This window comes from Idiotropiscis lumnitzeri, chromosome 7 (genome assembly GCF_059441095.1).
Source record: "Idiotropiscis lumnitzeri isolate Australia: NSW breed Sydney's pygmy pipehorse chromosome 7, RoL_Ilum_1.0, whole genome shotgun sequence".
NCBI lineage: Eukaryota > Metazoa > Chordata > Actinopteri > Syngnathiformes > Syngnathidae > Idiotropiscis > Idiotropiscis lumnitzeri.
In genome coordinates this window covers 11,462,527-11,485,310 of record NC_142397.1, presented here as the reverse complement: position 1 = coordinate 11,485,310, position 22,784 = coordinate 11,462,527, and the positions used below count along the sequence as shown (strand labels likewise).

General features: G+C 41.4%; 1 protein-coding gene across 2 annotated transcripts; it reads left to right on the top strand.

The window, feature by feature from the left end:
* Nucleotides 1-176: 176 nt before the first annotated feature.
* Nucleotides 177-22,580, top strand: atm (ATM serine/threonine kinase). Of its 2 annotated transcripts, XM_088301077.1 has the most exons (63): nucleotides 177-300; nucleotides 575-685; nucleotides 799-917; nucleotides 1,118-1,263; nucleotides 1,385-1,549; nucleotides 1,655-1,820; nucleotides 2,106-2,344; nucleotides 2,613-2,782; nucleotides 2,894-3,072; nucleotides 3,156-3,527; nucleotides 4,252-4,431; nucleotides 4,522-4,623; nucleotides 4,724-4,958; nucleotides 5,036-5,167; nucleotides 5,253-5,378; nucleotides 5,461-5,550; nucleotides 5,644-5,821; nucleotides 5,954-6,147; nucleotides 6,228-6,307; nucleotides 6,441-6,596; nucleotides 6,670-6,745; nucleotides 6,941-7,083; nucleotides 7,195-7,306; nucleotides 7,390-7,560; nucleotides 7,773-7,948; nucleotides 8,024-8,267; nucleotides 8,456-8,571; nucleotides 8,831-8,957; nucleotides 9,060-9,283; nucleotides 9,405-9,579; nucleotides 10,002-10,160; nucleotides 10,284-10,416; nucleotides 10,501-10,596; nucleotides 10,660-10,831; nucleotides 10,911-11,052; nucleotides 11,260-11,436; nucleotides 11,526-11,703; nucleotides 11,766-11,862; nucleotides 12,535-12,693; nucleotides 12,843-12,951; nucleotides 13,119-13,207; nucleotides 13,294-13,396; nucleotides 14,351-14,499; nucleotides 14,574-14,678; nucleotides 14,757-14,876; nucleotides 14,961-15,195; nucleotides 15,907-16,077; nucleotides 16,202-16,321; nucleotides 16,453-16,670; nucleotides 17,099-17,306; nucleotides 17,377-17,502; nucleotides 17,622-17,762; nucleotides 17,972-18,110; nucleotides 18,243-18,325; nucleotides 18,421-18,561; nucleotides 19,060-19,176; nucleotides 20,050-20,199; nucleotides 20,287-20,452; nucleotides 20,640-20,726; nucleotides 20,829-20,943; nucleotides 21,715-21,778; nucleotides 21,910-22,052; nucleotides 22,137-22,580. In XM_088301077.1, the coding sequence occupies exons 2-63, from the start codon at nucleotides 614-616 to the stop codon at nucleotides 22,315-22,317; spliced, it is 9,258 nt and encodes a 3,085-aa protein (XP_088157203.1). In that variant the 5' UTR covers nucleotides 177-300; nucleotides 575-613; the 3' UTR covers nucleotides 22,318-22,580. The 2 variants fall into 2 exon arrangements, with proteins under 2 accessions (XP_088157203.1, XP_088157204.1); XM_088301078.1 differs by lacking the exons at nucleotides 177-300; nucleotides 575-685; nucleotides 799-917; nucleotides 1,118-1,263 and having other exon boundaries at nucleotides 1,517-1,549; nucleotides 1,674-1,820.
* The last annotated feature ends 204 nt before the right edge of the window (nucleotides 22,581-22,784 follow it).

The following is a 22,784-nucleotide window of genomic DNA, read 5'->3' as shown; positions in this document are numbered from 1 at the left end:
GTGTAATTACTCAACTAATGTGTACACTGGAAATGCGTAGCTTGTGATTGTTTCATCAGGTACAAATATTAACTTGTATTTAGTTCATAAAATAAACGGAAACACCATTGTCATTACAAGGAAGTCCTGTACTACCCGGAAATGGAAGCATCGGAGGCGGGAATTTCCTGTTACGTTTTCACGCATGTCAAGATGGAAAAGTTGTGTGGAGTACAGCAGGCTCACCTGTACAAATTCAACTAACAACTGCATCTTTCCATGTGATGGGTCGTTGCAGAAGTGTAACTGTGAAGACGAGAGGTGAGCTCAGAGCATGACTGAGTAATTTTATTACTCCAGTTCATTTGGTTTTGTGTTCTCCAGGCTAATTGTTTTCAGGACAAGGCGCAATATGAACTTCTTACTGTTTCTGTAACAGCGATCAAACTTACTTTATGTGCAGTAGTAATTATCTGCAGTGACATTATAGCTATGGAGGAAAGAACCAACATCTACGAGTGCATTAACTGTCATGCATCTGGAAATCATTTTGGACTAATTACACAGTCTTAACAAGATCCTTACGTCTTTGTAGGTGGAATCATCTGTTGATTAATTTTCCACTTGAGGCACGATGAGTCTCGCTCTTTCTGATCTCTTGGTGTGCTGCAGGGGACTGGAGAATGACAAGGTTACAGAAAGGAAGGTACTGTATTCAAATCAGCATATGTAAAAGTTCATCCAGTATCAGTGTTTCCCCACAGGTGCATTTATGATCCCGATCCATTATTTCCTTGTTTTCATGCTTTATGCCTTCAGAAAGAAGCTGAACGCTTCAGACAGCTCATACGATCTCCAGAGATTGTGCAGGAACTTGATCGTGCCTCGGGTTCAAAAACCAAAGGTTCCAAACAACTCACATGGGATGCTGTTTTCAGGTACTCTGCTTCTGTATGTTGTGCTTGAGAACTACAGTAATTATCGCGTAAGTAATTCAATATCCCGCTGCTATTTGCCGAGAGCAGGGATTGAGCCCTGCTGCAAAGTGACCTCCCCCCTGCACCAAAAATCTACATTAAAAACAATGACTAACAAGTTTTTTTTTTTTTTTATTGTGCTTTACTTTCTGCTATGGAAGATTTCTGCAGCGCTACCTCCAACGGGAGACTGAAACCATGAAATCAAGTAAATCCAACGTGACGACCACAACGCTGGCCATCCGCCAGAAGAAGATGGCTGAAATCAGCAGTTTGATCAAATTTTTTGTATCCTACGCAAACAAACGTAAGGACCCTGTGTTTGCAAGAGGTAGTAGGTTTAGTTTTTCCTATCGCAGAGTACGAGTAAGATACATTTCTGTTCATTGTTAGACTGGAATTGTCACGTAATTTCCTTCTCTGTTCAGGTGGGCCTCGGTTAAAGTGCAGTGAGCTGCTTAAGCATGTGATTGAGGTTCTTCAAAATTCATACAGCTGTTCAGCCTACGGCAAAGACTACAGCAGCCTGCTCCTAAAGGAAATCCTGTCTGTTCGCAAATACTGGTGTGACATCACTCCACAACAGTGGCACAGTCAGTAGAAAAATAAATGACAATTTAACATTTTTTTTAATTTTAAATTTATCAACATTCATTTCCTAATGTTAACGATGAATGGATGTTTGATGTTTGCTGAAGGTCTTTTGGATGTGTACAGCGGCTTGTTCATCTCCTCATCCCAATCCATTAATCGTGTTCTTGTAAGTCGGGTCATCAAGACGGTGGTGCAGGGCTGCTGCATGCAGACGGATGGATTGAACAGAACCCTGTTTAGCTTCTTCTCCAAGTCATTGCTCAATGCAAGGTGAGTAACTTTACAACCGTTTAAATCTACAGTTATAGGTATCCTCTCTATAGGAATGTTTATATTATTAGCTCAGATTATTTACTGGGTGCGTAGCCCACTCGAATAAACGCTGCACCCTAAATAGACACACACAGCCTTTTCTGACATTTATGGAAAAAGACAATAACATGGGGTAGCTACAATTACCTTTTCATGATCGAGTGTCCCTCAACAGTGGTCAACTTTGAGGGAATATGGCACAGCACTTGTATATGCCTCTTTCCTTTCTCCGGTTATCATCAGGCATGAGAAACATTTGACTGTGTTGGAGCATGTCATCTCAGCGCTTAACACCTTCTTGAAAGCTGTGGCAATGAACTGTCGGATGAGGATGTGTCGACTCGGGGAGGAATTACTACCTTCAATACTGTATGTCTGGTCCAACATGAGGCCCAGTGCTGCTCTCAAAGAGGAAATTGTGGAGTTCTTCAACCTGCAGATCTGTATCCATCATCCCAAAGGAGCAAAGACCCAGGACACAGGTCATTGGATTTAGTGCTTTATGAAGATTTGCAGCGTTTAATATATACATGTTGTCTCCAGAAAACAGTCTTAACAGCTTCCTTGGTTGATAGTATTTGGAATGTTTTTGTTTTGTATTTGAAATTGCTTTCAGAATTGTTGGAAGAAATTATTCAACCCAATAGATATTTCTCCTTTACCATGTGCAATACGATCCTTTTTGTGTCTTTATTTTGGGTGTATTCAGTAGATGAAGTGTAAATGTTCAAAAATTATTCTACATTGTAGGCGCTTATGCTGAGGACTGGGCCAGGTGGCGGGATTTGTTATACAGCCTCTACGAAGCATTAGTTATAGAAATCAGTCAGATTGGGAGCAGAGGGAAGTATGTCACTGGCATGAGACGTATCGCCGTCAAAGACAACATCATCAAGCTCACAGCTGATATTTGTCACCAGGTAACAAAGATAAGCTCAGCTATTAGATGAATTAAATTGAGCTATACATTGGCAAATCATGTATTGATGGCATTTATTTATTTATCTTTTTGTGCTTGCTGCATTTTGTAGCTTTTCAGTATGGACAGAGACTGTCAGATCTCCGAAGCAACACAGGCCTCCAACAGATCCTCCCCGATGGCTAGTTCCCACTGTGGAACACCAAGTAAGCGACGCCGGATTGACCTCAGTTGGGAGGTTCTTTTGGACCGCCTGCAACCTCAGTGTAGCGACTTTGATATCATCCCATGGTACGAAAAGTACAACACACATTTTACAGCATAAAAGAGTGATTGCGAGAGGGAGACAAAAAACTTTCATTTTTAACTCTCAGGCTGCAGGTCTCTGAAGCACTCATATCGAAGTACCCATCTATGGTTCCCAGCCAAGCGATAGTACCATTCTTATCGGTGTTGCACCAGCTCTTTGCCGAACACCGGAAAGGAGAAAGGGGGCCGTACGTGCTGCGCTGTTTACGAGAGGTCGCCCGATGTCAAGCCCATTTGCCGGAAAGGATCAGAGTTTATAAGCCAGAGCTGGACAGATTATGGAGTCGAGTGTGGCCTCTGGCACTGCGAGGTGTGAGCTCACCCCAGTTAGAAGCTCTCAGCCTTGACTTACTGGTCTCCATTGTCCGCGGTGGACTGGTCAATATGGATCGAGAGTTCTGGAAGCTCTTCTCTGGATCAGCATGTAAACCGTCTCAGTGAGTCACTGCTCATTTTCAACCTGAAATATGTATCTGTCCATTTTCTCTACTACTACTAGACTGTGAAGAAAGGCACCCCTTCAACTCATATTTATTTATAAATCACTTTACAACAACCACCGTTTTAACAAAGTGCTGCACATACTTTCAAACATAAAACATAATCCACAATAAAATAATACGCTGGTGCCTTGAGACTCGAATGACCCAACTTGCGATTTTTATTTTTCTGCTTTAATTTGCAAGCTCAAACTAAATATGAGAACTGTATGTGGTAGTGACCATAGCAATTTACAATAGTAGCAGTTTGGAATACTGAATATTCATCAAAAAAGGTTTGGAACTGTTCAACACTTCTCCCAGTTGAAGTTTACTGTCAAACTAAAAATTAAAGACAATTTGCGTATTTCAAACAACCATATAGCTTTGCATTTCAGGCCGTTAGCTTAATGCTAACGCTAATCAACATCTATGTTACAGTGCTTTAATCCTTTAAGTGAAGGATTAAAAACAAATGTAGCAAAATGACAATTTAACTGTACTCACATTATAAAAGTAACGTCCTGATGAAATATGCATTACGAATCCCACTTGAGTTCTCGGTAAGAGTTCCAGCCAAGACTTAACTTACAGTCAGGCAATGCTAGCATTAATCATTCAGACACTGTGCGTTCCCCGAAAAGGTTTCTTTTGAGTAGGTCTTGACTATCTTTCTCTCTAGGAGCGCTGTGATTTGTCTGGCCCAAGCTCTTCTGAAATGTCCACTCCCTAAGGACCACCTGGGAGTCCCAGATGGATTAGGGTCACCTAACCTGAAGGAAACCCTCATAGGCTGGTTATTGATGACAGATCAGAGCGACGAGATGGAAGATAGCTCCAGACCTCATCCCGTTATTTGCAGGTTACTTTTTTTTTCTTCATAGTCTTATTTCCTCCGGCGCTTTTATGGTTCAGTCCTCTTAAGTTTTTAATGTATTTTGGACTTCCACAGTGATTATCCTCACAATCTTATAGCAATCATCCTGGTCTCCTTGACCTTGAAAGACACACGGACTGGCCTGAATTTCCTTATTGGTTCTGCGGGAGTGGAGAGGTGAGAAGAAATATCCTCGTGCACAAAAAAAGCAGAAAAAAAACATCAGAAAGTTCAGCTTTCATTAAAGCATTCCAATTTCAATTATTCTTTCTTTTAGTGCTTTTTCGCAAGAGTCGACATCACTCAATGTTAATGAGGATTTGGACGAGATTGAGAAATTGTACTTGCAGTTCAGCTTTAATACGCAGTTGGAACAGAGCAGAGAATCTGACAAGAAATTCAAGGTGACGTCAACAAATGGGAGCTTCACGGTCATCTCCAGTCTCCGAAAAAAGTTGGAGCAGTCTCTTCTTTCTGTAGCCGACAACGTTCTTAATTGCTACTTTCCAGATGTGAGTCTTGAAACTGTGCTTTCCCATCCTTGTGTGCAGTTATCATGGTAAAACTTACACTGATTGCCCTTCCGCAGAGTCAGTCCACCCCCCCAGAGTGTCTGTTGCGCTGTTTTAGTCTGCTGACGAGTGTCCAAGCAGCTTACGTCTCCACAGGCTGTCTCACTGAGGATGAGGCAGGACGCTCCCAGCTATTCACAAAAGCTAAGGTGAAAATTCAAAGCGGTTCAGGTTTAAGTGTTCATCAATTCCTATATTTTTTTTGTCCTAAGTTAAAATATGTCTCGTTTGTAGACCCTTGCACAGGAGTTAAGTGGATTTGTTTTGAGCGTGAAAGTGAAGATGAGTGAAGAATTAACAACAACCACGCTGAGGGCTGTCATGCGGTTGTGCACTATTTCTGCCACAACAAAAAACAAGGTGATTTTATTTAAAAAAAATGTGGACTGTTTAAATATTCAGTATTTCTAATTTTAAAAAAAAATCACATTCTTTTCAATAGGAAAATGTTTGCACATTATCCTCTCGTCTTTTCATGATGACTCTCCCGGCTAGTCTTATCAGTGAGCTGGCAGAGATATACAAAATAATGGTAAAAGACAAACCTCCATTTTATGTTCAAGTGCTTAGTATAGTTTTGGGTGTAAGAAAGACATTCATTTAATAAGGATCCCCATATTTTCAGCTCAGCAGTGTTTCTCCAAGAGCTTCAGTTATGGATGAAGACGAACCTATGGATAATGATTTTGAAATGGCCAGAACTCAGCATGGAGATGATGATCCTCTATTTGACGATGGGGAGTCTCACAGTGGGGCGCAGAGATCCAGGGGAGGAGATAGCAATGAAATGTCAAGTGGACCATGTAAGAGGGAATTTCTTAACGCCACAGTAGCGTACATTAATTGTAGAAAACACTTTTATTTTTATCCTTATCATAAACGCACTAAATGAGTTTAAACGCTCAAACCAATATTTAACGGTCTCCTTTCTGTAGGTGCAAAAAGCCTGTTAGCTGACGAGCATTTGCTCCATCAGGATCTTGCTCTCCTCGGAATTTTGGAGTTCTTGTGTAAGTGCGGTTCAGTCCAGCCCATCCATGGCCAACTTTTTAAACCCCAAGAGGTACGACGCAGACTCTTGCTGTTGGTGGAGCAGATTGACCCTAGCAAAGCTCTGCATGTCAACATGGTAAGTGGTAAGGCTTTGGACATTCTCTCTTCAATGTTTGTGAGTGCAAGCACTCAAAGAAAAAAATCTTCCTCTTGTAGTATCTTGTCCTGTTAAAGAAGCTTCCTGCGGAGGACTCCCTCACTCCGGAAGAGTTTGACTCTCTGCTCCGTCCTCTGGCGTAGGGAAACGTTTTTGCCTTTAGTTAATCTGTTGTTTTTCTAAAAGTTAGTTCTGTTAGTAAAACACAAAAGTGAAAGCTTATGCCATCATTTAGAGGGCTTTTTAACGAATATACTTTGCTCTCTTCACAGGGACCTGTGTTCTCTGTATCGTCAGGATCAGGAGGTCTGTGTTGCACTTCTTATGGCTTTATTGCCCTCCATCAGGAGCTTGGGGAGAACCCACTACATCCAGTTGGAGATGAAGCATGTGCAGGGATCCCTGTTACAAGTGGTTTCAGGGTTCTGGTCTGTAGCGTTGTGAATTTTTGATTGATACGTGGTTTCTCTATATGTTAAACACAAAGGTGTTCTGTTTTAGTTACCTGAGCCAAACGGGGAAATGCACGGCCACTGTCCGAGCTGCTTTAGTGCGATGTCTGGTTGCATTCCTAGAGGTAAGCCTTTCGAATGTATGGAATTTTTGTCAAAGATTACGATCCTTACAAGTCAGTACTAGATGATATACTTCAAGACAATTTTTTTTGACAATCAATTGAATTCATTCTGTTTAGTTGTTAGGGACAAATATTGCGATCACTGAGGCTCTTTAATATGTTAAGATTAAAATTATCCCGTGTACACTATGCCAGGCTGACCCCTGTTGCAGGTGGGCCATATTGAGTATGAGGGAGTCAGAAAGAGAGGAAGATCGTCCCGTGTCTGTCATCCTTCCATCTCTCCTTGCGGATTCTCATCACCAAGTTCGCATGCTTGTGTCAATGTCATTGGAAAGGTATGGTAAAGCGGTAAAGCTTGCCCACTGTGCTCACTCACTTTGTTGTGCCAAATAATTATATTGCAGTCTAGATACCCACTCCTTTTCATTGTGGCACTCTGTATCTAGGTTGTTTCTGGACATGAGATCCGAGCATAGAGACAGGAGAAATATGTTGTCGCACCAACAAACATCTTTTGAGAACATTTACTTGAAAGCTCAAGAGGGCATGCGGCCTGTGGTATGCTAACTTTATTCTTCTATCTCCCCTTTGTTTTGTATGTGTTTTATTTTACAATAATTTGTTGATATCATCAAATTCAGAAAAGCAACTCAACCGATGACGACCGGGATGAGATTTTCAACCGTAAGGCCACGTTGCTGAAGAGTTTGTCAGTTGTGCTTTGTTGTAGTCCAGTCTGTGAGAAGCAGACCCTGTTTGCCCTCTTCCAGTCTTACAAGGAAAATAATATAGAGGAGCACCTCATTAAGAAGGTAAAACACAAAAAATGTTTTGTTTGACATTTTAATTTGCAACTCTTAAATTATGTTAATGGAGGCACAGCATTTAAAGGCTTGCAATAATTATATTATTATAGTTTACTATAAGAGTTCTTGTATCTCATTACATTGGCCACTGAGTGTACAGTACATTAAAAAAATGTGCAAAGAGGCATTCCTTCACAACAATTTTGCTTTTGTTACAGATGTTGTGTAGTGTATCCAGAGCACTCGGCTACAACAAGATGAAAACATTTGTCAGCTCTCACTTGCACTACTTGGTTGCCGAGTGGCTCTCCCAGAGACAGTCTGATGACAGCTACACTCTTGAATCTTTCCCTTTCACGCTACTTGACTTTGGAACGCTCAAAGAGTTCTATAGGTTCGAAAAACAAAACTTGAATATGCCTCACAACATTAACAAACATTTGTTTAACATACTTTCGCCTGCTTGCAGCTCATCCTACCAAGTGCTCATCCCACACCTTGTCTTCCTGGACGACTTTGAGCAAATTAAGTCCATTGGCCGGTATCTTGAGAGAGATTGGAGAGAGCTTCTGGCTGACTGTTTCCCCAAGATCATGGTCAACATCCTACCATATTTTGCGCTGTCTGGCCAGGAGACACAGGTGGCACAACAGAGGGAGAAGGCTCACCGTGTGTATGACCTGCTCAAAAATGACAACTGTTTGGGGAAACAGGTAAAGCTGAATTCATAACCTTAGGTGAAAATGAAATCTAAAGCTTATGTTAGCCTTCTTGTGTCATTGCGTTTTAACCACATTGTGATGCATTCTGCATAAGCTGTTTACTTTTGCAGGAACATAAGATGATTAATAAATGTCATATTTACTAAACTATACTTGATATTTCCCCTCGTTTGCCACAGCAAATTGACAGCCTGATCCATAGTAACCTCCCGGAGATAGTTGTCGAATTGCTAATGACTCTCTATGAACGAGGGGCCACTGAAGACGGCACGGGAGACTTGAAACGCTTTATAAGGTAAGGGTGTCGATTTTTGAGGATTTCTTTTTTTTTGTAATATTCTCCACTTTTATTTCACATCCTACTGTACCATATAATTTGGATTTCAACCTACATTTTGGAAAAATGTACACAAAAAAACTCTGGGGTCCAACCATCAACATAAATAATGCCAAAACATAGGCTAATTTCATTTTATCATTCGTAATAAAGTAGTCTCGTTCTGTAACGTTGTGTTCTTTTTAACAATAAGTGTACTAAAATAACCTCTTCTTAGGGAATTGGACCCTGTCCCAAACCCACCGTACTTCAGCTCTCAGGTCATCAAAGCGACACTGGACTATCTGAGCAAATGCCACAGTGCAAACCATAAGTCCCTAGTGGCCATCCTGTCAAAAACTCCAGTAAGACGTTCTCCTCTGATGATAACACCACTTACTGTATCTTGTTTATCATACTTTTGATGTACTTCATTAAGCTATCCCTTTTGTTCTAATTTTCCTCAGATATCTATTCAGAGGATTCTTCTGGCAGTGTGCGAGAAGGCAGCAGTGACAACTAACGGTTATGAGCGTCATCGCATCCTCCTGATGTATCACCTCTTTGTCAACCTGCTGCTCCGGGAGGTGAAAGACGGACTTGGAGGAGCCTGGGCCTTCGTCCTCAGGGACATCATCTACACTCTCATCCACCATATCAACAGCTGGCTGGTGCATAAAGACACACACAGGTTAATTAATATTATTACAGTCATACTTTTCCATAATATTTATTTTATCTTGCACAAAATACAGAAAAGATGCCTTAGTTTTGATTACAGGTTATATTTTTACCTTGTTTTCCGTTCACAGGCCAGGTCAATGTGATGAGGTCTCCAACCGAAGCTTGTCCCTGTGCTGTGACCTCTTGACTGCTGTGTGTCAGGCTGCTCTGCAGTTCTGTGATGATGCTCTTGACTGCCACCTAAAGGTCATTGTTGGTACTCTCACCGCGCAGGTGACCAGCCAGCCAGCTATCTCACAGCAGGTAATGATTGCATATTAAAAGCTTTCAGGCACTGAACCTATGAGTAATTTTTTTACTCAGTTTTTGGAAGTCATTCACAATGAAAAGCCAGCGACTTCAAAGTTGTACAGAGCTGGAGCCTTTCCTAGCTGACATTGGGGCTGCCTACCAATCGCATAATGTCCGTATGCATAATGTATATACAGTTAACAGGTATATTTTTAAAACAACTTTTTGATGCATATGATTCGATTGTGGAAGTGGTCATAAAATTGTGATCACTTTCTTTATATGTGGGTAGAAAATAACTCGGTTTACCAGGTAGTTTATTGATACATATATTGTATACATTGCAGAAAATGGGGGGAATAATTATTCTTACTTCATTTAAATTCTTTGGAAGCAACCTCACCATTAATTGTGTCTCATTTTTGGCCCTGTAGGTGCTCAATCTATTGCAATTTCTTGTGATAAAAAATCAACACAAACTGACGGGTGCCATTTGCAAATTGGAACCGTTTCCTGACCTGCCTGAATTTCAAGAGCTGCGTTCTGTCCAGGACAAACTCAAATACAATTCTGGGACCTTTACATTGAGACAGGTAACAATTTTGTCACAACAACGATGGGATTAGTTTGAATTTGTCTGCTTCAATGGCTGGATATACCTGTAGTAAACCTGTGTCTGTACTGAAGTACATTGCCACACTCTCTTTTATGTACAGGAGATATCACACTTCCTGTCCGTGACACCCTCTGACTCATTACCGCTTACTAGACTTGAGGGAATCAGACAACTTTCCAGAAAACTGCATGACAAGAAGGATGAGATCAGAGATCTGCTCAAAGAGTGCCATGGTAGGACACAAAATGCATTTAGTGTTGATATGTTGATCTGTTTATTAGAAATGACCTTTGATGAATTCTGCCTACCCACTTTAGCTGAGCCCACCGACAGCATCTTGGTGAAGCTGGTTCTGAACCTGCTACAGCTCTGTAAGATGGCAGCCAATCATCCCACTGGAACTGACATTCTAGGTATGTGTCTGGCAACAGAAAACCAGTGTGCATTTCATATTCAAACTGTAACGTGTCCTCCAGAGGCTGCAGGAAGTAGTCTGGGAGAACTGGGGCCTGTCGATCTCTCCACCATCGTCTTGCTCCATGGCAGAGACCCCCTCTATGAAAAGGCTGTGACCCTTTTTTCGTCCACTGACTTGCAGTGTGTTTACATCATCCTTAATTGCATGAACGACTCCCTCACTCACCAGTGGTAAGGGCTATCTTTAATCTCTGTAAATGTGCTCAAGGAAGATGTTTTATTAGTGTTCTACTCTGTGATTTGGTGGCAGTATTGACGTGAGGCAGGCAGCAACTCAGTCTGTGAAGGGCATCCTTGCCACTCAGTCTGGAATCAACTTTTGGGAGCAGCACAAACAAAGTAGAGACCCAATGCTGGCATACCTAAATCCATTTAGAAAAGCCAACAAGAAGGTGAGTATGTCAACTGAAAACACAGATGGAATGTGCTTCTAATTGGATGGTGTCACTAGAGTTATTAGAGTCACAACCATGACGTTGTATTTTGTAACTTTCACACAGCGCTATTAACTTGATGAGCTGACTTTGCTTAATGTGCACCTTGTTTCAAACAGAACCATGATGTAGGTTTGCGTTACCACTGAATATTCTCATTGTTAGGCGACTCCTGTGAGTTCTGAGAAAAGTTCACAGGCCAGGGAGAAGCTGGAGAGCCAAGACTTTTGGATCCCACAGATGGGCAGCCACGCAGTCTGGCTGAAGTCTCTGTGCACTGCCCTGCTGGATAGCGGAGGAGTCAAGTGTGAGGCTCTCCTACTGTCCCGACCTCTTTGTCTGGTAAGCAAACTTCAACTTTTTCTCATACTTTTGATCGGGAAAGTGCCTTCATTGTGTCCCTGATTGATATGCTCCTTCACTGTGTGAAGGTGAACTTGGACTGTTGCCAGAGACTGTTGCCGCTCATCATTCATTCTATCCTCCTGGATGACTGTCAGGGCACCTGGAGAGAGTTGCTGTCTTCCCATATCCGGGACTTCTTCAGTTTTTGTTCCAGAAGTGCTCAGGCGGCGAGCCGCTCCACCACACCACTCAACCCTGATTCTGGTATAATGATGATAGTGATTAATAATAGTTCTTTTGTGATTAGCATAAATTATTTCTTGTAGAGACGGACACCGCCAGCCAAGGCTTGTACGATAAGCCATCTTTGCGTACCATGCTGGCAGTTATTGACTATCTAAGACACCAGCAGAGACCCTTGAGGTATGAGAGTTTTGCATTCATATTGTAAACTAAAACTTTTTGTGTTTATGTAATATTGATTTTAAAGGATACAGTGACATTCTGTTTGCACTCTTGTTGAAATCTTTTTGATGTTCGATGGAGCTAGTGCTTTCCACTTAAATGATGGCGACGGTGGTGCAAACTTGGCGACTTGTCACTGTATTTATATTTCTTTCGGACCTTCGAGACACAATTTTTCTAAAAAAAAAAAAAAAAAAAAATGACTAGCCACGGGTGTTATTGGATACTTCTAGAAACTGACATTCCTTTCAGAGCAGCAGATTTTCACTCACTCTCCACATCAAGCCCACTGTCTAGTTTAAACATATCCTCTCATAAAAGCAAGCACCCATAACGAGTCAACTGTATTTTCCCATTTATTTATTGATAATTTATAGTGGATCTATATGGACACATCGGAAAACACGAACACCTGCCCCCTCCCGTGGTTATGTAACAATGCTTCAAATTCAGTACCACTCGCTGACGGATGCATTTTCAGAAATGACAAATGGCAAAAGATTTGTAATCGTTTAATTTCACACGTCATAGCTGGGTACTCTATAGCGACACGACTAATTTGTCTACAGTGCTTTAAAGCTATGTCAGTCTGTGGACGCTTATTCCATGACATGCATTTCCATCTTTTAGCAAGTCTTGTGGGACAGTGTGTGATTCCAACTTCTGGCTGGACCTGAACTACCTGGAAGTGGCCAAATCTGCTCAGTCATGCTCTGCTCACTTCACTGCTCTGCTCTACACGGAGATATATGTGGATAAGATTAAATCTAATTTGGAGGAGAGTTGCAGGTATGTATATCAAGTCGTTGGATTCAATCCCAGAAAATTTTTACTTAATACGTTTCAGATTAGTTAAATTTTCAGAAAGCGTTGCTGCATTGCGTGTTCCCACAGGTTTTTTTTGGTCTTGTTTATTGATCTCTCTCTTGAATGAACAGAACCAAAGGCAGAGCAACACGCAAAATCAACTTTGAAGAAAACAGCCAAAATGTCACCATCTCCAGTCTGACGGAGAAAAGTATGGAGGACTCCAATATCAGCTTGCAGGTCAGCCATATGCCAGACATGACACTTTCAAGGAACATGATTTCGATGTTCTTGTGAATTTTGCTTATCGAATCAATTCATCACATTAGAGTGACTGAATTAAAATTTTGGCAGTAGAGTGCTGCCATAATTAGCATGATGTAACATCATTATTAACATGATCATAGGAACTGCTGATTGATGTCTACCGGAGCATCGGAGAGCCTGACAGTCTTTATGGCTGTGGAGGAGAAACGATGACTAGTCCACTAACAAGGTAATAAATAATCTTGTAATCAGGCATGCAATGAGGTTCTCTGCAACCGATCAAACTCACAGAAATTTGTCGAACCCATTATGCAGGATTCGAACATACGAGCATGAAGCTATGTGGGGAAAGGCTCTGACCTCATACGACCTTCACTCGACCCTGCCTGATGTCACTCGACAAGTGGGAATTGTGGAGGCAAGTTAAATCAATTTGCACTCTTAGTCTCATGGGTCTCCATTTGCTCAGTGAGTTCAAGTAAGGAGATATTCATGATTTTTTAGCATGTATATGAAAAAGATGGGGAAAAAATAGTTTAAGTGTATATGTAAAATAGTTTATTGAAATAATTCATTCTTGTTTTTAATTTTATGATGTTCAATTAGTTAACTAACCAACAGTATTTTTTTTATTTTGTGTCAACCAATTTAAGGAACATATCAATTAAGGCAACAAATATTAAAGGACTTATGATATTTTAAGTGCTTAGTGGGCTGAATTAAAGAGTGGATCTGTGATTTTCTGAGTCCTAAGCAACTGTGATGTCATTTTCAGTCAACAGATGGATAAAAAAATGGGTAGATTTTGCTGCTTATTTCATATTCCACAAATGCAATATCAATCAAAAAGCCGTTCGTCGACTATTGGGGGTCCGTAGAAGATATTGTCTACAACATTTTTTACTTCACCTTCAAACAGAAATGTATGTCTGTTTTCACTTTACTAGTGTATGGTGTGATAACTTGACTGATAAATAGCAGATGAAAAAATCCTGGAAAATAATTTCAAGAAAACAGCAGGAACCCTGACTGTGTTATGTTGTTTTGGGCTATAATTCCAAAAGCTATCTTTGGCACAAACACACTATTCATAACAAAAAGATGACTTGAACTTCAGTGACGCTTTTTCTTTCTATCACCAATTTTGAACAGTGGTATGTACTTGGACTTTTTATATCCACCACAACTTATACAGTACTTTGTAATACAAAGGCCTTGCCAGAAAATGGAACGTTGTTATAGTTATTAAGGGGAACAAACTCCACATTTTCTTCCATTTTTGTTCCCTATGGGATAAAGGGCCAGGTGTCCTAATCCATGCAATGTACTTATTTTATGTTTAATGACTCTCTCTTCTGTGTAATCCATGCAGGGCCTGCAGAACTTTGGTCTGAATAGCATCCTCACCACCTACATGAGGGGACTGGAGAGTGAAGGAGTGGAGTGGGGAGCTGAGCTGAGGGAGCTCCGTTTCCAGGCTGCCTGGAGGAACACTCAGTGGGACTGCGATCTTTCTGAGAGGTGCGGAGAGGGGGCAGTGTCTTAATTGTACGTTATGGAGTGCAGGGTAACTTGGTATTCTTCATGAATGTCAGGAGTGACAAACACAAGCCGGGCTTCCATGAGTCTGTGTTCTGTGCCTTGCAAGCATTGAGGGACAAGGAGTTCTCCATGTTTGATGATATCCTTAAATGGGCGAGGTCAGTTGCCTTTTGAGACACTATCATAATATCACAACTTCAGATGGTCAAGGAATTTGGCTCTTTTTCCCCCCTCAGGGGTCGAGAAGTCGAGGAGCTGTGCAAAGGCAGTCTGGAGGCGGTGTCCTCACTCTACCCAGCTCTTAGAAACCTGCAGAGCATCAGAGAGCTGGAAAGCATCAAACCTCTGTTCTCAAGGTAGTGGCAGAATATTAGCGCCAGTGTTTAGACTGTTAAAAATGCCCTTTTAATGTTTTTTTTTTTCTACCCATTGTTTATCAGATCATTCTCGCAGCTGGCTGTGAAGAATGTGTGTAACCAGTGGCGGCAGCACTCCCAGCTGCTCGCCAACAGTGAGTTTGCTTTGGTGGAGCCCATCTTAGCCATTCGCTCTGTGTCCTACAACACCCTGATGTCCCAGACGGTGCTCCCCGACACTACTCAGTATCTCAGCTCAGTGCTTACTGACCACTTACTGGAGCTGTGCCAGCTGGCTCGTAAAGCAGGGAACACGCAGGTAAGTATCCACAGAAACCTTAACTATTAGTCAACCTTTCTATAATATAGTGACGGCGTACAATATAAGCATGGTTGGCCATTAGTATTTGATAATCTTTTCTGATAACATATCAATTCGTATTATTTGCCCATTCATTCATTACTTTCAATGGCAAAAGCATCATGCTCCAGTGTACCTTACAAAGCAATTTTACGACGCCAGGATTATTCTCTTTTGTTCCTCTACCCAAAACCCGTGACCACAGGCAAGAATATTTCAGATTATCCGTGTGGATATGTGGAGCATGAGCTGTCACATTTTTGAGTTGACCTCATATGTAATAAACCACCTGCAAATATTCACTGGAGCATTACTTTTATTAACATGGGTAAAATATTGGACCCAAAAAATTTATTATTCATTGTTATATGTAGCAAAAACACTGATGTGTCCAGATGTTTTAGCTAAGTACAGTATTAGAATTTTAAAGGGTCGTTTTATTTATTTATTTTTTTGCTGCGCCTGTTCAACCCTTAAGGAACTTCATTCAGTACCCCTCCGAATGGATGCCATAATTGGTGAAATCTGTTTTTTTTTTTTTTTTTACCCTTTGATATTTTGACAAATGGCACATCATACCAAACTGTGTGGCTTGGTGTAAACTAGGCCACATATGTGAGGTTAGCCTGCTCCTCCTATTGTTGTTAACATGGTAACTCCTGTGTCCAGTTGGCGGAGCGAGCGGTGTTTCAGTTGAAGCAGCATGGAGTTGAAGGACCCCGACCATCAACCCCTTTATCGCCATGGCAACTGGAGGAAGCTCAGGTGTTTTGGGTAATGGGAGAACAGGGTCTGGCTCTCGGCCTCTTGAGACAGATGATACAGAAGCTTGAGGAAAAGGTATGTCAACTCAAAACACTTGTTCACCCTCTTAAATGTTGATTGTTGTAATAAAAGAAACTTTAGCGACCTTAACTTACTCTGGATCACAATAAAAGTCTTAGCATGGTTTTCTTCTCTACAGATTGACTTCAATCCTGCTCTCTCACCAGTCTACACCGAGTGCCTCAGGCTCTGTGGTAACTGGCTGGCTGAAACATGCCAGGAAAGTCCTGGAGTCATTTTGGAAAAGTACTTGGAGAGGGTGAGCGCTTGCCTGCACTTTTACCCACTTATATGGATTCACGAGGCAAACAAAACCCAAAATACCTGTTTTCTGTTATTCATAACCTTTTACCAGAGCTGTAAATGTCTCCTTTTGTGATATTCTCTTAGGCTGTTGAGGTAATTGAGGGTGAGTCTGGAGTGCAAGACGCCCGGCTTCAGAATGAGCGAATTGAGGCCTTCCTGTCGCTGGCTCGTTTTTCAGACGCCCAGTACCAGAGCATTGATAAATACATGACTTCATCTGAATTTGAGAATAAGCAGGCCTTGTTGGAGAAAGCTAAAGAAGAAGTGGATCTAATGAAAGAGCGGAATGTGATAAAAAACAGGTTTGTAGAGCTGTATTTTCAATGTTTTATTTTATGCTTTCCAAAGATGGGGACTGAGCCCTGCTCCCGATATTGGGAAGGGAGATACGTTATTGCCCCTTAAATTGCTTACAATTGCTTCTATAAAAAAAAAATGTACCCAAAACAGTTTAATACAAAATTCAAACTCATTCTACATTACCCTTAAAACTAAATGGGTTTCTAATGATTTTAAAGTTCATCGTACATGAACATGCTGGCGAAGACTCTCCGTTATGTCAACAACAACCCAGGCTATACTTGGCTCCTCCCTAATTTACAAAGCTTGTATTTCAGTCACAATGCATCTCTTCGCCATACATATTCGGATAGAATACTGCAATACTTGTAGACTTTGGTGCCAAATTTTGAAATTGGTAGGAATGCATTTGTGTTATTTCTACATCTAGGTACACGGTAAAGGTTGAAAGAGAGCTGGAGCTGGATGAGAGGGCTCTCTCCAACCTGCAGGCTGACAGACAGCGCTTCCTGTGTAAGGCTGTAGAGAACTACATACAATGTCTAGAACAAGGTGAGGAGCACGACACCTGGGTGTTCCGCTTGGCGTCGCTCTGGCTGGAAAATGCTGACATTAAAGCAGTCAATGCCATGATGAAGGTTTGTCAATTTCATGTTGGGGTTAGTAGTTTGATTCATCTGGACTCATCGTCATTCTGTCACGTTGTAGAAAGGAGTGAAGAAGATCCCCTCCTACAAGTTTCTGCCTCTCATGTATCAGCTTGCTGCCCGTATGGGAACCAAGATGGCGTCTGGTGTAGGAGAGGATGTGGGCTTCCATGACGTCCTTAGTGATGTGAGACATTACTCGTTCTCCCGGAGATGATCCGTATGAATCTGTTCTTCGTGGAGGGGAACATGCATGACCTCTGTTCTGAATATTACTACTATGACGCCTCCTTTGTCTCCTCATAGTTGATATTCCGCTCCTGTCTTGAGCACCCTCATCATACACTGTTCATCATCTTTGCCCTGGTCAACGCCAACAAGGATGAACAGTTTTGTACAAGTTGGCTGACCAAGAGTGCTCCACAGCAGTCATCACCATTTGACATGGTAGGATCCCAGTTGCCCAGAAAAACTTAAATGTAAAATTTACCTGCACTATTAAAAAAAAACAAAAAAACGACGACTTTAGAATTTACTCAATAGATGTCATAAAATAAATACATGAATTAAAATGGCTGCAAATTGGTACCCTATATTATGATTTCACGTGTTCGAGAGAAACAAATTCATTACATAAAGTATATTTTGCCTTGCAGGAGCGTTCAGATGTGGCCCAGAAGATAATCAGTGATGTCAGGAAAAAGCGAGGCGTGATGATCCGGAGTATTGAGCGACTATGTGACGCTTATATCTCACTTGCTTATTTGGATGCCAGCAGGCACAAGTTAGAGAAGAGTGAGTAAGACTGTTATACATCCAAAACATGATGTAGAGATTTTCCACTAATAATTCAGAAAAATAGACTGTCCTTTGCGGAAATCGAGGATACTTGGTGCACTCATTTTACTTTTGTATCATTCGTTACAGAGGCAATTCCCATTCCTGCGGATCAGCCAATTCATCAAATCAGAGACCTGGATGAAGTTGCAATTCCCACGGTTGAGCTTAAGGTGCTCAACGGCATATCGATTAAATGGACCCATAACACCATATTCTTTTAAGAATCATTTAATAGGATCAACAAATGGTTTATCCGCTTGGATAGGTTGATCCTTCGGGTCGCTATGACGACGTGGTGACCGTCCATTCCTTCCTGCCTCATTATCATCTGGCTGGAGGAGTCAACCTGCCCAAGATTATAGACGCTGTCGGCTCTGATGGCAAGCGCAGAAGGCAACTGGTCAAAGTGGGTGGATGTTTGTTTGCAAGGAGTGTGTGCCCTCAGCTCGTTTGAAATCTGGCTTTGATGTTCTGGTTAAGTTGGTCACAAATATGTACAAGTGTTTTTTTTTTTTAATGTTTATTTTGATTCAGTCGTATGTACTCATCTGTTTGATTGCTGACGTCTCTCGTTTTGCCTTCTGTTAATAATTGATGGTGTTTCTGTGTGCAGACAAACACTAAGTTTGCAGATCCCGAATAGTTTTTCGTACCTTTGTCATCAAGGGTGTGTGCGCGTGCCCGTGTGTGTTTTTGAGTGAGAGAAAAAAAAATCTTAAAAGCAATTCATTTACCATTTGTCACTGTCAATAAAGTGACTTCCAGTCTTTAATCTTTCAATTGTAAAATTCCATACTTGTACTGTATTTTGTATCGTGTACGAATGTGAATAATTTCTAATCATGGAAACACACCATGATCAGACTTGCCTCAATTTTTTTTTTTTGCCTCTCTTTGTGAGCAGGGTAAAGACGACTTGCGGCAAGATGCGGTGATGCAGCAGGTGTTTGCCATGTGTTCCATGTTGCTGCAGCGCAACACCGACACTCGCAAGAGGAAGCTCAATATCAGAAGATATAAGGTCACACAATTTCATAGCTCTGCTTCATTTTTTTTAAGCCTCATCTTTAACAGATTATTCCTTTCCATACTAAACTGAGGGAGTCCTTGAGCATACTGTTTTTATTTGATTCCTTTGTATTCATGATATTATTTCCATCCATCCATTATCTGAGTCACTGTTCTCCATGAGGGTTGCGGGCGTACTCGAGCGTATCCCAGCTGTCTTCGGGCAGTAGGCAGGGTACACTCTGAACTAGTTGCCAGCCAATCGGAGAGCGCACAAAAACAATCAATCATTCATTCTCACACTCACACCTTGGGGCAATTTAGAGTATCCAATCAACCTACCATGCATGTTTTTGGAATGTGGGAGGAAACCAGAGAAAACCCATGCAGGCACTGGGAAGAGAACATGCTAACTCCACACAGGAAGGCTGCAGCCGCAACCGAAGCCTGCATCTCTGAATTGTGAGGCGGACGTGCTAAGCAGTCGGCTACCGTGTCGCCGGTTATTATTTCCCACAAAGAGAATTCTTTGTAATTTATTTCCAACTGATATGTGTGTGAAAGTTTGTCTATTTTATGTGGCCTGTGATTGACTGGAAACCAGCCTGCCTGTAGCCTGCTTTTTACCCAAAGTCTGCTGGATTAGGGCTTCAGCTCTCAATGATCCTGTCCGGTTCAAAAAATGGATGAATATTTTGTATTTAAATTAATATCTATTTCCTGTTATTTTTTTAATGTTGTTAAAGTAGGTAAGTAATTGACACGTTCCTCCTAATTGAGGTTATGTCACCAGCATAGCAACTGAAATCTGTTGTAAATCAAGCACTGACTTTATTTCCCTTTATCATACTTTAGATGGGATTTATAATTTTATGTTTGTTTCAAGGTGGTGCCGTTCTCTAAGTGTAGCGGGGTCCTGGAATGGTGCTCTGGTACGGTTCCTCTCGGAGAGTTCCTGGCGGGTCCCGTCAAAGGGGCCCACAAACGATACCGACCTCAGGACGCATCCAGCCTTGCCTGCCGCAAGAAGATGATGGTACTACCTTTCTCTGAGCAATGTTCCCCAAAAATTATGGCCCAAAAAAAATGTAACTAAGTTTGTTCATTAACTTTGTCATTGTAGGAGGCACAGAAACATGGGTTTGACGAGAAGCTGCATGCTTACATCGAGGTGTGCAAAAACTTCAAGCCTGTTTTCAGATACTTCTGTATGGAACGCTTTGTGGACCCCGCTGTGTGGATGGAAAAGCGGCTGGCCTACACCCGCAGTGTGGCCACTTCCTCTATTGGTACTCAAAAACCTTTACTAGTTGACACCCATCATCATGTCTGGATGCATGAACATTTGACAACAATTTATGATACTGTAAATATCCCACATTCATGTGGAGGTAGCCTCAGCAAGATTTATGGTTCATGCCAAAACTGTTATTTTAAAATGGCGTGTGACTGACATGACACTTTTGTGACCAACAGTGGGCTATATCGTTGGCCTCGGTGACCGACACATACAGAACATCTTGATTGATGAGCAGACTGCCGAGCTGGTACACATTGACTTAGGTAACGACATCATCATATCATCATCATCATTTTTGCTATAAGAATCATAATCCAACATAGTGAACACTTTGACCCCCGGTCTTGCCCTATGGTTGTGTGTAGGTGTAGCTTTTGAGCAAGGCAAGATCCTGCCCACCCCGGAGACCGTCCCCTTCAGACTCACCCGGGATATTGTGGATGGGATGGGCATCACTGGAGTGGAGGGAGTTTTCAGAAGGTCAGTAGGAGACAGGGAGGGAAGAAACTGTGACTCAGTTTTCAAATGTGACTAGTGTCGATTCTTCTACAAGGTTTCTTTTTTTGGGGGGGGATTGAATTGACCGGAATAACTTTTTTATTTGTGCATAGCAGCAGCGCACAAGAATATTCAAATCGTATGTACACATGACACAATATATCAAATAGGTCTGAGTGGCAACTGGACATAGTACATTAATTTAAAAAATTCAGAATACTTTGAAAAGAAATTCATTTTGCTTCCAAAAGTGAAACTTTTTAAATTCAGATTGCAAATTTTTATTTTTTTTTTTGCGGGCCAGAGGGTGTATGTTTAAAGATGATACCTTACAGCTAACAAAAACCCCCAAACTAAATAGATCTATTACAAGAGTTTGACTTTGAATTTAGCTTTGAATAAATAAATAGTTGAACTCTTCTACAAACAGAACCAAAAGACAGAAGCATTGTTTGTGACAACTATGATCTGATTTATTTATTTATAAAGCGCTTAAAGTATTTTTTCCCCCTCTGCCAAAAAACAGTACATTTCAACATACTGAGACATTCAATGTCACCATCCCTAGTAAAGCACTGCTTTTGTCACCTCTGCCATTACTATTATCACAGACATAATCTCTTTCAAATACTGAAGTAACACCTCAAATGAATACAAAATATAAGCTATTAAATCAGATGAAATTATTGTTTTAAAAAACACAAATGAGAGAAAAATATGTTAAGGTGTAGATGTCATTTTCTTCCCATTCAGATGTTGTGAAAAGACCATGGGTGTAATGAGAAGCTCTCAAGAAGCTTTGCTGACCATTGTGGAGGTACCAAAACAGAAAACAAAAACAAAAAAAACACGCACACTAGGTTGAAATGTGTCCGATTTCCCTTTTAGTGAAACATAAATCCTACAAATGCTGTGGCCGTGTGTCTCTCTGCGTTTTGCGTCATGCAGGTGCTGCTCTACGACCCCTTGTTTGATTGGACCATGAACCCCCTAAAAGCTTTCAACCTGCAGCATGACGAGCAGCAGGAGCTCAACGCCACGCTCGGTTCAACCATGGGAGGGGACAATTTGGACAATCATTGCAAACACAGGTGCTGAAGAGTTTCGCATTTACATTATTGTGGGCTCACCTGAATGAAGCTGTTTTTTCTCACTTGATGCTCTTCCTCACACAGTGACAGTCAGAGCTTCAACAAGGTGGCAGAGCGCGTGTTGCTGCGACTGCAGGAGAAGCTGAAGGGAGTGGAGGGAGGCACGGTGCTCTCCGTGAGCGGCCAGGTTAATCTGCTCATCCAGCAGGCCATGGACACCAAAAACCTAAGTAGGCTCTTCCCGGGCTGGCAAGCTTGGGTGTAAATGACACAGCTGAGCAGGTTCTTGCATTATCTATCTCATTTTTACATTAAAAATGAAAATCTGCTCTTTAGGGAGGTCGCACACATGCTTGAAAGTATTTGTTGCGATTTTTAAAGTCTTCACGGCAGTTGGAATTTTTTTTTAAGTTAACTGCTTTGGTAAATGTCATGCATATGTATTTTTTTTCATTGATGACTGATTTATTGATGCTCATATTACTTTGTAATTATGTAAAATGTCGCTGAAATAAAGCAAGGAAAAAAGACTTGATATTTGGAGTGTTTGCACTGTGCACTCAAGCGTGGCCGTGTGTGTTTAAACAAGCGAACAAAGCTTATTTTTGCTTGTTGTGGGCTTTAGTGGAAAACTTTAGAAGATGTCAGAAAGCAAACGAGGTGTGTCCACAATGATTCACCATCACTCATTGGATCACTCTGGAGACACAGTGCAGTGACATTAGAGAGAGA

What these genes read in the sequence shown, in the direction of transcription:
- atm (XM_088301077.1), top strand. Translation starts at nt 614, where the DNA reads ATGAGTCTCGCTCTTTCTGATCTCTTGGTGTGCTGCAGGGGACTGGAG. An exon ending in AAGTCATTGCTCAATGCAAG is followed by an intron (nt 1,821 to 2,105) that starts GTGAGTAACTTT and finishes GGTTATCATCAG; the next exon opens with GCATGAGAAACATTTGACTG. An exon ending in AGCTATTCACAAAAGCTAAG is followed by an intron (nt 5,168 to 5,252) that starts GTGAAAATTCAA and finishes TCTCGTTTGTAG; the next exon opens with ACCCTTGCACAGGAGTTAAG.